The 15994-nt window shown below is 40.2% G+C and overlaps 1 protein-coding gene across 2 annotated transcripts in view; it reads left to right on the forward strand.

Moving 5' to 3' along the window:
• Positions 1–2148: 2148 nt before the first annotated feature.
• The window catches only part of KIAA2026 (KIAA2026 ortholog), a 46400-nt gene continuing 32554 nt past the window's right edge, over positions 2149–15994 (forward strand). Inside the window, exons 1-3 of one of the 2 annotated variants that reach the window (XM_009908977.2) lie at positions 2149–2842; positions 4836–5033; positions 12846–14254. In XM_009908977.2, the coding sequence (XP_009907279.2) occupies positions 2253–2842; positions 4836–5033; positions 12846–14254 (2197 nt within the window). In that variant the 5' untranslated portion in view covers positions 2149–2252. Of the gene's footprint in view, positions 2843–4835; positions 5034–12228; positions 12264–12845; positions 14255–15994 lie in introns of those variants that run through there. The other variant, XM_054178123.1, reaches the window with a different exon arrangement.

Below are 15994 nucleotides of genomic sequence, written 5' to 3' on the forward strand. Positions count from 1 at the left end.
TTGCCATTTCTAGGCTTTGTGCAGTTCTATTTCAGGGAGAAAAAAGCTCTTTGGAGGACAATTCCCACATTTTCAGCTATCACAAAAATGTGTAGATCGGTACAATGTTAAGTGTCAGGCTGCAGAAGGTTAACCAGGAGCAGAGAGGCATGGCAAGTCATGCAGATTAGAGCACTAACATGAGCTGCAGTACTCAGGCAAGAAGAACAGGGTTCATCATTCCCTCTCTCTTCCAGTGATCTATTTTTGATCCAACTGAAATAGCTGGACTGTCTATAGTCTTGCTAAGCTTTCTTCTCTCTGCCATTTCCCATGGCTAACAGATTTCTTGCAAAGTATCTAGCTGCTGGCAGGTCCCTCAGCTATGAGGTGGCAAGCAACAAACATTTTCATGGAGACGGAATACCGGAGAGGGACATTCACAGTACAGAATACAGAAAAGCTGTATTTTGGAGGATTGCTGGAGAACTGATCCTTGTTAATTCTGGACAACTCTGATCTCAAGACTTATGAAAACTCACGGCTTTTACATGTTTAGTCACTGCTTGAGTGTCCTGTGGGAATAGGCTTGAGAGTCCTGCTTGGACAATTTTTCTCTTCTGGTTGACCCAGGGGAAGCATGGTACTGTGAGTGGGGCAGATTGTTTCCACTTAGGCCTCTTCTGCAAAAACAGCTTGACAGAAGCATTCATCAAAGTTGGATGTGACCAAATGAGGATGAAGGGGACAGAAATTTCTTGATGTCCATAGAAAGTACAGAAGAGTGGATCTACATTTGTTTTATATTGCAAAGTCTAATTTATTCCCATTGAGATGGTGCCATGAGCAGGTTCTTTGGAGGAGTCTTGCAGAATGGATGAGAATGTCCCTATAGAAACAGAGGACATAAAGACTTGATCAAAGAGAACTTGATTTTGACTCTATTGCCTCCCCTTACTTGTTTTTCTCCTAGCACAGTCCCCTTTCGTCCATAGATGTTGGGAGATAAACTCAAAACTGTGCATGCAAGTCATTGTCTCCCTGGTGCTCAAGACCACTACTGTGGAGTTCCCTAAAGCCCAGGCAATTTTTGTCAGTATGCCATTCTACAGGCAAGCAGGACTGGAGGGTGCTTAACGCCATATCCAGAAGGGCTGCAGGTGCACTACTGGGTAGCTCAATTAACTCCTCAGGTAAGTACTTAAACAGCCAGAACTTTTGCAAACTTAATCATATTAACTGCTGAATGCCCTTAACGGAACACCTTCGCCATTTGGGAAAGTCGTCATCTGGGTGTCTACAGCACAAGTACGGAGGTTCATTTATGCTTTGGCGAGGTTGGTGGATGTTACTACGCAGCAACATCGATAACCGCGTGAAAGACCTATGGCATTCCCCCACGCTGATGAGAGTACAGCCTCGCCGAGCCTGCTACAGGACGCGAATTGCCACTGCCACCAGCCCCTGCCCGGGGCCCTCCTTCCCGCGGCATCTCCTTTCTTCTACGCGTGCGCAGCAGGGGCGGTCGCCCCCGGCGACAAAGACACCGTCGCCTTTCAGAGTCCTCCTCCGTACTAGGCGCCCTCTGATGACGTAGACTCAGTTGCCTCCCACCACCACCAGCGCACCGCCGCTACTCGGGCGCATGTGCACTAGGTTAGACGCCGTGTCCCTTTCTCTCGCCCCTCTCCCCGGCTATTGGGCCCCTGCCTCTTCTCTCTCCCTCCCCTCCTCCTGCACGCGCCGACCGTTAAGTGATACTGCCGCCCGCCGCGTGCCGGCGAGGTGTGAGGCGAGGAAGGGAAGAGCTCGTCGCACAGACACGGGCTGGCCGGGGGCAGCCAGCCTGAGGACGGCACCCGCCGCCCGCCTGCTCTCCGCGGGGCGAGCTGAGGAGGGATATCCTGTCACGGCGAGGGGGCGAAGGCGGGGAAGGGAGCGAGGGGATGAGGTTAGCCTGGGGCAGGGTACGGGACAAGGGATGCTGCCTCTCAGCGACAGGACGCTGCGTTCGGGCGCCGCGCCCGGGCGGGCGGGGCCTTACGCAGGCCAGGGTGCGGCAGCCGGATACCTGGGGAAGACCGGAGGCGGGCCGACGCGGCGGCCGGCTGCTGATTCCACCTCGGCAGTCGCGTCCCGCCCTTCGCAGCTGGGGGCGGGGCTGAGGCCGTCGCGAGGGAGAGCGGTGGGGGCCTGAATTGTGTCTCTGTACATAGGTGAGCCTGATGTCGATTCACCGGCTGGACGAGACACAGCGCGGAGGTTCCTAGCTGATGCTAAAGACCCGGCTCGGGGCCGGCACCCCTCCTGGGGCAGGCGAGGCCGTATTCGTCCGCGGGGAGGGAGACATGGACTCTGCAGAGCCCGCGGCCGCCGCGAGCGGAGACCTTTCGGCAGATCGATCCACGGCTGGCCGCCTTCGGTTCAGGGAGGAGGAGCCGGACAAGGAGGGAGAGGATGGGGAAGGGAAGAGCGACGGCCGCTCCTGGGAGCAGAGCCTGAATCCCGAGCTGCAGCAGGGATACCGCATCTTGAGCGAGTTTCTCTTGGAGAAGTACCGGCCTCTAACAGCACCGTTTTTGAAGCCCTTAGCGGATCAGGCATACCCTGGGGAAGAAGGAGTTGGCTCCTTGTCGAGTCGTAACAGCAGTCACTCCTTTCAGCAGTTGCCAGCTGGAATGTGGCTGTTGAAGATGGAAGAGAAATTTTCCAGTGGTCAATACAAGGGGATAGCAGATTTCGTGGGTGACTTCCGGCTGATGCTGGAGACATGTTACCGGCTGCACGGTGTAGATCACTGGCTTTCCAAACAGGCCCAGAAGCTGGAGATGATGCTGGAACAGAAGCTGGCGCTGCTGTCCCGGTAGGTGTGGAAAACTAGGAGCCCCGCTAGATGCTGTTTACATAAAGTAGAACAGGAGGGTGTGTACTATTTGCATGTTTTAAAAAACCCTAACAACACAAAATCCCCTCAAAGCAGCTACAACAACAAAGGCATCTAACCCTCAGCACAAAATCACCACCACCAAAATCCACAACAAAACACTTGAACTCTCAATGCTTGTACAAAGAGGAACATTTTTTACAAATATTTCCAAATGTGAATTCCAAATGCTTTGGAAATTCCAGTGCAAAATAGGGCCCAGCATCTTCTGGCTAATATTTTCATTCTGAAAGAATTCTTTTATAAACATGGAGGCACACTTCTTTACACAAGACATCAAATGCACCATTTCTTAGGCTGTCAGTGGCAAGTGATGCTATCCAAGCTCAGTGTGAAAATCAGGCTCTTCAAAATTGTGAAAGCTTTACTGTCTTTAAAATAAGAAAAAATCTTGAGCCAGTGTACCAGCTTTAAAATGGCATATTTTTAAATGAAGATTATGATAAATAATCATAAAGATCATACTTTGCATATTACAGTTTTAAATGGCAAAATGTAAATTGTTACATATTTAAGTATAAGATGCTGGCAGGAACTTACCAGCCAAAGCAGCAGAAGCACAGAAAGCTGTCAAGCTATATGGTAAAAAGGTGAGGTTAAACCTTGGACGAAGTAACATGTTTTCTCATGACTTTGACTTAAGTTTAGTTTGATCATATTCAGAAAACCATGGTGGCTCCTTACAATCAAAGGTCCCCAGTCTTCTGACTGACATACTATTTTACATGTAAAAACCAGGAGCATTTTTTGGTAAGGAGTGAAGGTGAAGAAGGAACGATACTAGGAAATGTGTAAAGCTGTGTATCTCTGTCAACCTTGAACTTCCTAGTAACACACAGCATTAGCCTCCAGTTAATGTAGCCTACTAGGAACACTGGAAGAACGTGGTGCAGAATTAAACCGAATAAACCGGATTTAATGCAATCTGTGTTGGTTTAGCCATGCTGTGTTTTGAATAACAGTAATTTTGGGACAGTTTGAAACAAAAGGGAAGGGGCCAAACTTAATGGGGCATGAATGTTGCTAGTTTGCTTGATTTAAAAAAAAAAATCAGAATTCCTGTTTTAAAAGAGTTATGCCAGGCAAATAAATAGCTAACAAATGCTGCTTGGAAGGTTTGTGCCAATTAATTTCAGTATGTTGTGTCACTAACATCTCAACTGTATTGAAGTGAAAGACATTTTGTTGAAGGCTTTGTTGAGTAATATGACTATTGATTGAATTCTGTAGAATCTGAGGGTGCTCAATCAATTTTATTATCATCTCCATAAGGCAGTGAAATCAACTTATGTACTCCCTCGTCAAATAGAAATTTTTCCACCTTCCCACAAATGTTTTCAGAGGTTGTGTAATAGGGTGCTACTTTTCATATCAGTTTTGCCAGAGTACTGAAAACAGTGTAAGGTGAAACATATCTTTATAACCAAATTTGTAGTGTTTCGCTTTTCATCTCATTTTAATAAAAGGAAACTGCTCTTTTTACACACAGACACACCCCCACACACACACACCTCCCCATCAATACAAACAAGTTTGTTGGGATTTTTTTCCAGATGTTTAGATGTGTTCTAAAATGGTAGTTTCTTAACTCAAGTCTTGTGGAAGTATTTTCTTTTCAAATATTTATGGATTAATTAACAGGAAATAAAAGAAACACAATCCCAAAATAGTATATTTTATTACTTGAGAAAAATATCCACCAATCTTACCAGTTGTGAAAACTCATGGTAATTTGTTTGGTTTGAGTTTAAAATTTAATAAAGGAATCTTCAAAGTAGGAAAAGTGGCAGATGAAAAATAATTGCTTTTTTTCTGAGTAAATGCACTTGATCTATTTTTGATAATGTAGGCTTTGAAGTACTGTTGGTAAGTGAAATCATTGTTGTGAACCAGCTTGCTTTCTTTCTCCTAGGCATTTAAGAGAGAAAACATCAATAGCTGCAACTTCCAGAGGATGCTATGGCCTGGAAGATGAGAAAGGAGGATGCATTTCAACAAGACGTCGTTCTGTGCCTTGCAATTTAGTGGGCTTGTCAACAGGCACGTTTGAGTCTGTGATGGTTCAGGTTGTAAGACAAGAAGAACAGCTGAGAGCAAAAGAGGAAAAGAGGTAATAGGAAAAACTGTTTTGTTGTGGGTTTATAGAATTATTTTTTCTAGTTCTCTATAGGGGCAAGTTCCTTAGGGCTTTTTCAGGTAAATGAATATTGTGGTACTCTTTATCTTAAATTAATTAATGACTTAGGACGTCAATACAGTGCATTTACAAAGCATAAAATTACTTTTTTATAACTACTTATTTGAAAAAGTGGTAGTCATATAACCATCAAATTAAACTCAAGCTGCTGTTTTTCTTAGGATTGTGAAACTTGTAACACTAACTGAAAGTATGCATGGTAGTTTGCCTAGTCACAGCTTATTATACCTTTGCTTGGATTGTTTCCCATGCAATAATTAGGTTAAAAGCTACCAGAATGCTTAACTGCAGTATAATTCTGTAATGTCACTATTTCCTTCAGTGATAGGCAGAAGCAAATTATCTAGCAGTGTCACACCTGTTAGCCTGTAAAATGTATGATGTGCTTTTTCAGCTTGTCAGTTAGCTAGCAAATTTAGAATGTGTGTGTAATTAATACTGTGCTATTCTGCAGTTTTCATGGATTTAAGAAGTATTTAATTTCAGACAGTGTTTAGTGTTGACTGTGGTATGTTTCACTCTGAGGAAAATGAAGCTTATAAGCTTGTATACTTTGAACAGGAACTTGAGAGGCTGTCTCTGAATGTGGAGCATGTAGCACTCTAGATGTTTTTCAAAAGTTTACAGTCTTGGAGATTTTTCCAGTTCACTTACATTGCAGGTGATATTTATTTTCAACAGCTTTGAAGCTATGCAAGTTTTTGATGACTTAAATGTTAGCCAGTACTTTTTTTTTCTGTAGAAATAGGTGAATCTGCCTCTAATACACATCATACTTTGTGAAAAAACATCAAATATCATGGGGCTTATTGTTTCTCTGGTAAAATTCTCTTGCTTTGTGTTCAACTCTGTGTTGAACGGATCTCTGAACTTGTTATCAGTCTTGTGAAAATGGCTTTCTACTTGGATTTTAATTAATCTATAGAGTCAGTAGAACATATTCACTGATGAAAGAAAAATGTTGCTTTCATACATCCATTTTAAGTATGTTCATCCAAAACTGTAGTAACTAACACTTACATCCATGTCTCTGGATATTCTCATAGGTCCTGTGCAAAGCATTCTCTACAGTGGTTAATTCTGCAGAACATTGTATAATAACAGAAAAAGATCACAACTAGCTTTCCTCTTTACACACTAAATTTTTTAACTGTGAGACTTACTAGGATTCTATAAAAATATCAGTAGGTACCTCTGTTGATCTCCCCAAAATAATCATGCTTCAGATATTTTCTTAGCTTTTCATATTTCCTAATGGAACCATAATATTTTCAAAGTACCTAAGATCTCTCTATACCATTTTTTTCCCAGCTTATCAAAATACAAATACAAAGGCCTATAGAATGAACAGTAAAGACCATATGATACACCATATACAAACTTTTGAAGTGTTGATATAAATGCACACACAACCCTAGAATGGGACACTATTAAAAAATATATTACAACTTCCTAAACTTCCTTGCATTATTGCTGAAGTATAGATTATGTTGAGTATATTGTTATCTGTTCAGAAGAGAAAATTATTACACAGCTTCTTTTTGTCAGGCACACTGAGCTTGACGCAGAATAGATACTTTTGAACTTATATGCAAGATTGCTTCCTTGAGTAGTTTAATTGGAGAGCACAGTGCCATGCTTTTAGTAACCCCATTGCAGTATTCCTTAGAGTTACAGTTCTGGTCCATTGGCAGATGTGAATTTTCATTACTGAATTTGGCTCTTCACTCACTCTTTGTAGTAGGAGTGAAGTTTACTGAAATAAAATTGTATTTATACCTTTTTAAAGCTTATACTAAATCTACATGGAGAATTCACGTGAAAACTTGTGATTCTGACAGCTATCTGCATCTCTTTTTCAGGCCACAACATGTTAATGCAGAATTCATATTTATTTTAATGAATCCCAGTAGAATTCATGGTTTGAACTGTATTCGTAAAACTAAAGAGCTACTTCAATGAGTGGATAGTGATTATTTTGTTGATTATTATTTTGGATTGTTTCACTTAGTCTTTCATCATAGTTGTAAAAGAAGAGTGCCCAAATCTTACGGGTAGAAAGGACTACAGTAAATGAAATATTTTAAATGGTTGTAGACTCCCCCCTCTGCCCCACCAAAATCCTTCAAATTGATTCTATAAGCTTTTTTTTTCAACTGCATGTTTTGGAAGAATATCCTGAAGTGTATTTTTTAAAGTTAAGTTCATGGAAATCCCACTGCAAATCGCTTCGTTATGTTTGTTATAATAGCTATCCTTTGTAGAGTGTTCTTTTTCTTCTTATAGTTTGTCCATTTCTTGCACAGTGTTTCATTTTTTCTTCATTAACCTTCTCCATATGATGCATTCATCATGGCAAACTCAACATATAAAAACTGAGATGTCTTTGCAAAGCTAATTTCACTATTTTTCAGCTAATAGTTTCTGTACAGCAGGAAAAGCATTTATTACCCAACAAGTAAATATACATATATATATATATACACACACACCCCCTACGTATATATGTGTGTGTGTTTATATATATGTGTATGAAACAAGATCTACTTAATTAGAACTGAACAAAAGGAAAGCTTATAAACAAGACTGACAAAAAAAGTTATCAGAATATTGAATATCTTCTTTGGATTGTAAATTACATTTCCACTCAGTTCTACTTAGCTCTATGATTACATGCTAGCTTACATATTAGTTAACAATAACTAATTGTGAAATCATTATGTATATTGAAATGCCTGCCTATTTAAAGGCATTGGGATACCAAAACATAGAGGCAGATTCCTACTGAAATTTTTTAAATCACTAGTGAATGATAGGAGTTAACTGGTTATTTCAATGGGAATTACATTTTTGAGGACTGGAGGAAAGCCAATGTCACTCCAGTCTTCAGAAAGGGCAAGAAGGAAGACCTAGGAAACTACAAGCCAGTCAGCCTCACCTCTATCCCTGGAGAGATGATGGAACAGCTTGTCCTGGGCATCATCTCAAATAATGTGGAGGAAAAGGTTGTCAGAAGTAGTCAGCATGGATTCACCAAAGGGAAGCCATGTCTGACTTATCAGACCTCTTCACAGGTACTGGGTCCAGCTCTGTTTGATACATTAATCAATGACTTGGATGAAGAGAGTGTACCCTCAGCAAATTTGCTGATGGTGCAGTACTGAAAGTGGTGGCTGACACACCAAGGAATGGAAGCTGGAAAGTTGCACAGAGTTCAACAAGGGTGAGTGTAGTGTAGTGCACCTAGGGAGGAATAATACAAGTTGGCAGCTGACCTACTGGAAAGCAGATCTGTGAAAAAAGACATGGGAATGCTGCTGGACAGTGGGATGACCATGAGCCAGGAATATGGTCAAGAAGGCCAGTAGTATCCTGGAATACAAGAAGAGTGTGGCAAGCAGATCGAGGGAGGTTCTCCTCCCCCTCTACTCTGCTCTATGGAGTATTATGTCTAGTTCTGGGATACCCAACTCAAGAAAGGTGGGGAACTGCCTGACAGGGTGCAGCAAAGGGCTATTAGAGGACACAGTCTCAGGCTGCGCCAGGGGAGGTTCAGGCTGGATGTTAGAAAAAAGTTCTATACAGAAAGGGTGATTGCACATTGGAATGGGCTGCCTGGGGGTGATTGCACATTGGAATGGGCTGCCTGGGGAGGTGGTGGAGTCGCCATCACTGGAGGTTTTTAGGAGAAGACTTGATGGGGTGCTTGGTGCCGTGGGTTAGTTGTTTGGGAGGTGTTGGATTGGTTGATGGGTTGGACGCGATGATCTTGAAGGTCTCTTCCAACCTGGTTTATTCTATGTATTCTATGAAGATGATTAAGAGACTAGAATATCTCTCTTATGAAGAGAGGCTGAGTGGCTTGCAGCTTTTTATCTGGCAGAAGTCTGCAGGGCAATCTTACCAGTGCTCACAAACGCTTACAGAATGGAAGTCAGGAGGATGGGTCTTTTTTCAGTGGTGCTCAGCAACAGGACAAGAGGTTATGGGCACAAACTTGAACATAGGAAGTTCTATCTAAACAGGAAGAAGAGCTTCTAAGCATTGAGTGGAGCACTGGAACAGACTGCCCAGAGACTCCTCCATCTCTGGAGTCATTCAAAACTCACCTGGACACGTTCCTGTGCAGCTTGCTCTAGGTGAACCTGCTCTGGCAGAGGGGTTGGATTTGATTTCCAGAGGCCCCTTCCAATCCTTGTCATTCTGTGATTATGTATTATTTTGCTTTATTGAAAACTCTGCTAGGCTGCTCTGTGTCTTTATCATGTCTGAAAACATGGTTGTGAGATAAGTTTCAGACACGTTTGTTAAAACATTGAAAGATTTCAATTCCAGTTGCAAGTCAGTCATTTAAATTAGCAAATTGTGGAGTGAGATATGGTTATACAGTCAGTTTTGCCTTTTATGACAATGTGGACATGGAGTGAACTGTGTCCTGTGGAAGAATGCAAAGTATTTAATGATAAGGTGTAATGCACTACAGATGAAGAATTATCACATGGGCATCTCCAAATTTATTTTCTTCTGACTATTAAACCTTGATTTAGTTTAGAATAATTCATAATATTGCAATTTTGTATACTCCTTTCTTTCTAGCTTGTTAAAAGAAGTTTGTAGAAACAAACCAGTTTTCTGTACCTTGGCTTCAGACTTCCAATGCCTTACCTTTTACCTGTAAGAAATTACTCAGCACTTAATTGGGTTAGAAGTGGTAACTGGGAGTGAAAAAGTATAATCTAGTCTTTGACTGCTCTCCAAATTAAGGCCTCTGTTGCAAGTAAAACAGAATAAGTGGCTGAGATATATCTGCTGTCAAGAGAATATATTGTAAGAAAAGCGTAATAAAGTGTCTGGACTCTGTTTTAGGTGGTATCTCTATTTGGGAAGTATGTTTGCAGAGATCTGAGGTCAGGTGCCATGGTTTTGTCCACTTGAGCTTCAGATCAGCTGCTGCAGACATATTACAGGAATGTTTGTCCTTTGTTAGTCTGGAAATGTCAACTCAACCTTAGAATAGTTTAGTGTTATTGCAAACACAATGTATATCTGTAGATGTATTCCTGATAAATGTAAACAGAAGTATGAAACAACAGTACAACTGCTCTCAGCATAAAAGCCAAATATGTTTGTCCAAAGAATTTCTCAGTCTAAGGATATTTGTCCTGCTAAATATCAAATGTTTCTTCCTCTGCCCCTCTCTCCCTACCCCACCTCCTTTCCTTCCTGCTCACTCACCTTACTTCCTCTCTCTTCTTTATCCCCGCTCCTTCCTCAAAAAAAATGTACCAGGTAAAACCTGTGCCCTCTAAAAGTCAGACAGCTAGTAATAAGACCTCAGTAATGAGGACATGGAAGTGTATTATTACTTACCTTTTTTCTTGAGCGTCTGCTGCAAATGGAATGACTACAGAGGCAGTGATAAAACAACAGCTTAGAAAAAAAAGTCAAAAGTCAAACTTTTTGCCAGTAACAAAACATAAGTCTGTCTGTCTGGAAAAGTCTTTAAAATATTATAATAATTGTGATTTTATGAAATTACTGTAGGATTTTGTATCTATTTTGAGAATTGTACCTTAATTACTGGTTGATAAGTTTAAGCCACTTGCAGATCACCTGCAGCCATGTTTTTATTAAATGACATGGAATTGTGATTGTTTCTATGAATACTCTGTCTCACTCTCTATTCATATTTAAACTTATTTCTATGCTGATAAAATAGAGTTCATACCTTTTGAAGGTGGCAGGTTGTTTGGAAGTATGTTTTACAATTAGGAGGGAGGAGGCAGTGAGATTCAGGTTTGTTTGAAATTTATTTTTGAAAACACTTTGTCATTCCCTCTGCAGTGATTGTAAGTTATTTGTTTTATTTTTATTTATTAATGCACTATTAACACATAAAAATAAAAAGTCAGAATTTAAAAATGCTCACTTTACCTATACCATTTTGTACAGGTTGAGTTCATTGGTTTATTCACCTAGAATGGGAATGGGACTTTGTCATTAGACCACATTCATTATATGGTTAAATTAATGCTGCATTGGGCAAGTGCAGATGAGAATTTACTGATCTGTTTCATTTTACATTTTAATTTTATGTTTTACATGCATTTGATACATAAATAACAAAGATGAATGTATGCAGTGTTGAGTTCTGTTCAAATTATGGTAACAAATCACTTGGAATTTAATTCTGTAAGACAAAGCATTCAGTGGAATGTAATTGTGCATACACAGAGGATGTAAAGTTTAAATTTGAGATTCAGCATTGATGCTGAGATGTGGGCTAAGCTATTGTGGTAATGGAATTTTCAATCCACCACAGCTGTATTTGTTGAATTTTTTTACATTAATGAGGTGTCTAGTCAATTAAACGCTTCAAATACACGTTCTTTGTGCTAGAAGCCACTATTAGCTTCATGTTATCGAAAGAAAAGGTTTTAATATGCCATTACTTTTTGTCTGAATTTGGAAAGCATTGATGCTTTGAATGGATACATGGCATTTATTTGCTACTTGTATGTGAGGAACTACAGTTGGAGGTTAGCAAAGTGAAAATAAAAGCACATAAATTCCAGTAACAGGCCACATCAGTAATATATGCAGGTGATCATCTCTAGCAGTGATCAGTGATAGAAGCTTCAGGGAAAAAAGTTGTGAGAAGCTTTGGATTAACTCTAGAAAAAAATAGTTTAAATACAGCCATATCGTAATGTCTTGGGGTAAAAATATCAGTTTTCCATAGCAACAAAAAATCCCTCCTGTTACCAGTAACCCTTAATATTCTGATTCAGGCATATTTCTGATTTTTCACTTTGAAACTAAATTAATATAACCTGTGTTCTAGTAAGTTAGTGGTAAGCTCTGCACGATTATCTGAAGTGGAAGCATTTCTTCCCCTGAAACTTGTGCCTTAAATTTCATGATGAATTTACAAATAAAAGTAAAAACAAGTGCCCGGTCTATCATACCAGTTATATATATTGCTGTCATGTTTCCTCTTGTTGGTGTTTTGTGTAGAGTCCCTCATTTTTCAGAAGTTTTTACAGGCCTCTGATTACTGATAACCTCTTTCTCTGAATACCCACTATTTCTGCTCTATCCTTTTTTTAGATAGGGGGACCAGAACTGAATACAGTTTTTCAGGTGAGGGCAAACCATTTCTTAATGTAATGACATTTTATTTCTGATGTTGTTTTCCATCACATTCTCCATGCATCCTGATATTTGTTTCCTTTTTGACCACCATTGCAAACCAACTAGTAACTCCTGTGGGGGTGGGGGGAGAATGGCTTTTGTTTGTGAATGAAGCACTGAACAGGCATGTATACATGTCTGCTGAGGGAGTTACAAGGTAAGTAATACAAGCCACAGGGTAACCATTTGAAAGCAAAACTTACCTGGAATTTGTTTTCACAGACCTCTATGTGAATAGTTGGAAATTAATCCTGATAAAAAAGGGATTGGGGAAGGGAATACATTAACCAAAAAAAAAAATTTAAACCACCACTATTGATATCTCCCTTTTCCCTTCCCCGCACCCCCCCCCCCTTACATTTTCCCCTTCTTTAAAATGGTGGTGATAGAAATAAAAGACTATAATTTCCCATTTTGGTGCACTGATGTGTTGTGTAGTCCAATTTAAGACAAACAGAGTTAAAACTTTACATACTCTCTATTATTACTTCAAGATAAGTATCTGAATTTTCATGAATTTTCTTTTAATAGGTTGAGAGAGCAAGAAAGAAAAGAAGCAGAAGAAGCTAGTCAGAAAGAAATAGAAGAATGGGAAAAGTCACTTTTAGCTCAAGCAGCACCTACAAGAATGGAGACAATGTGGGAGATTCCAGCTATTGGTCATTTTCTTTGTTTAGCACAACAGATTTTAAATTTACCTGAAATAGTATTCTATGAATTGGAACGTTGTCTTCTTATGCCCCAGTGTAATGCTTTTTTGTCTAAAATAATGACTTCTTTGTTAAGTCCTCCTCATCGCAGATCTACATTACATCGCAGGCCTACGCTTTCCTACAGGACTTGGGAAGCAGCACTGAGACAGAAAGTGCAACACTGGTATACTGTTGTAGGGCAGACTGACAATCCTAATAGCTCTGCAGAAAAACTTGGATTGTGTCCACAGTTTTTCAAAGTCCTTGGGGAAGTTAATCCTTTGGAGGAAAGACCATTTCATGAGCTACCGTTCTACCAAAAAGTATGGCTGCTCAAAGGTCTGTGTGATTTTGTGTATGAGACACAAAAGGATGTTCAGGATGCCGTCCTCGGTCAACCTATCCATGAATGCAGAGAAGTAATTCTTGGTTATGACTACTTGGAAAATGCATATGTTCATTTTCCACAGTTCTGTGGTGCAGATGTTCGGATTTACAAACAAAAACCTTTTCAGGCTCCTGAATTCCCATCTCCTCCCATCAAAGTTAAAAAGGTGTCACGTATTAAGCTGGAGAAAGTAAAACGTGAATGCAGAAGCAATGGGGAAGTTGGTTCTGGTGGTAGAGAACAGCTGCTACGACATTCCAAGACAGAAGCAGAGAAAACTATGGACTCTGTTGTTACCTGTCCAGACAAGAAAGCAAATTTAGGTAGCTTTAGGGTTACTGCAGAGACTAACTGTGAAATCAGGACCTCAAGAGTCTGTGACATCCGAAAAACTGGTTCCTATAAAGAGAATTTGAGGAATTTTATTAGTTCAGGAGAGATTGTGTGTGGTCATGCTAGTTCAGGAGAAATGAGGGCTGTGGAAAATGGACAAGATTGTGTTGAAATGAACAGAGTAAAAGCTGAGGTTAGTCCATTCAAGGAGAACACACTGAAGGCTTGCCAAATGCATGTCAATGGCACTCATGATGACAACCAAAACATAAATTACCACGAAACTGCTAAAGAAACAATGCTAGAGAAATCCTTGCAAATTAAGAAGAAACTAAGTAAGTTACAGGCAAAAAAGAAGAAAAAGAAAAAAAAGAAGGATATTCTAAATGAGAATTTACAGAGAAAACTTGATGACTTGCAAAGAAAGCGTGAGATTCATCTTCATCCATTCAAATCTTACAAATCTGAGATTCAGAACAAGCTGTTTATAATTAAAAAGAAAGTAAAACACAAAAAGCACAAGTCTGGTAAGTTGATGTTTTTACCTGTACAAAAATTGGGAGGATACTGATTTTTTTGTTTGTTTGGTTGGTTTGTTTGGTTGGTTTATTTAAATTGTTTTCATAGCTAATTTAGTCTATGTTTTGTTTTGTTAAACAGGACAGTCTTACTGCATTAGACTTTTCTGATGTTAATTTTCATCTGAAAGTTTCCCATACAAAACAGGGTTTTTGTGATTCATTTGCAGAATATGTCTTCACAGAACATAATAAATTGGAAGAGTTTGTTTGTTACAAAAATATTTAGGAGAATGAATGTAACTGGTTAGCATCAGACTGTAGCTTGAAGGTTTTTTTATCCTATCTTATGTCATGGTAGTTGTGGAATTTTTTCTCCCCTTTCTGATGTTACCATATCCAAATTACAAAGAAACATGGAGTAATTATGTAACATGACGAACTAGAACTGCACAGTCTTAGGCTACTTGCTTTGACTGCAGGCCTGATTACATCTCTGCTTAGTCCAACAATTGAGATACAGAATTTATGCAGATGTCATTCTTATTACAGGTGTGAGCAGCCTCTAGTTAAAGAGTTTCAGATAGGTGATGCACAGTCCTCATTTTAGTTATCTCACTGGAAAATTTTAAAGCTTTTTTAAAACAGAGTTACAAAGTCCTTAGGTCAGTTCAAACTCTCAGCTAGTTACAGTATATTTTTTTATGTCATGTGAGGCACTTGTTCTGTTCCATTTGAGTCATGGACTAAACTGTTGGTGCTTTCAGATCTTACAGTTTTTGAAGCAACAGACTTATTTCAAGAACATTGTAGACAGGTAAATGCTGGATTTCAGCTAAAGAGCAAGAGCCAAAACCAAGTATCTCTGTAACAAAATGCCTTTTAAAGGGTAAGAGCATTCAGAGATCTGATGCATTTTAGCTAGGGGTTGAGTGAAATTTAAAGCTAAGAAAACAGGTAATGTTTAGATTCCAAATATTTCACAGAATGTTAGGAGTTGGAAGTGACCTCAAAAGATCATCTAGTCCAACCCGCCTGCCAGAGCAGGATCACCTAGAGCAGGTCACACAGGAACATAGCCAGACAGTTTTGATTATCTCTGGAGGGGGAGACTCCACAACCCCACTGGACAGCCTGTTCCAGTGTTCTGTCACATTCACAGTGAAAAAAACATTTCCTCATGTTTACATGGAAGTTCTTATGGCTCACCTTCCACCCATTGCCTCTTGTCATGTCACTGGGCATCACCAAGAAGAGCCTGGCTCCATCCTCTTGGCATTCACCCTTTACATACCTGTAAACATTAATGAGGTCATCCCTCAGTCTCTCCTTGTAAGGAAGATATTCCACTCCCTTAATCATTTTTGTGGCTGTTCACTGGACTCTTTCAAGCAGTTCCCTGTCCTTCTTGAACTGAGGGCCCCAGAACTGGGTGCAGAATTCCAGATGTGGCCTCACCAGGGCAGAGTAGAAGGGAAGGGTAGCCTCTCTTGACCTACTGACCACACCCCTTCTAATACACCCCAGAAAGGCATTGGATTTCTTGACCACAAGAGCACATTGCTGGCTCATGGTCAGCCTTTCATCAACTAGGACCCCCAGGTCTTTTTCTCCTTACCTTCAATGGGTGAGTCCCCAGCGTATACTGATACATGGGATTGTTCTTTCCCAAGTACAAGACTCTACACTTGCCCTTGTTGTGTCAGCCACTCCACCCAGTTTTGTCTTATCAGCAAACTTGCTGACAGT

Source organism: Dryobates pubescens, chromosome Z (assembly GCF_014839835.1).
Source record: "Dryobates pubescens isolate bDryPub1 chromosome Z, bDryPub1.pri, whole genome shotgun sequence".
Classification (NCBI taxonomy): Eukaryota; Metazoa; Chordata; class Aves; order Piciformes; family Picidae; genus Dryobates; species Dryobates pubescens.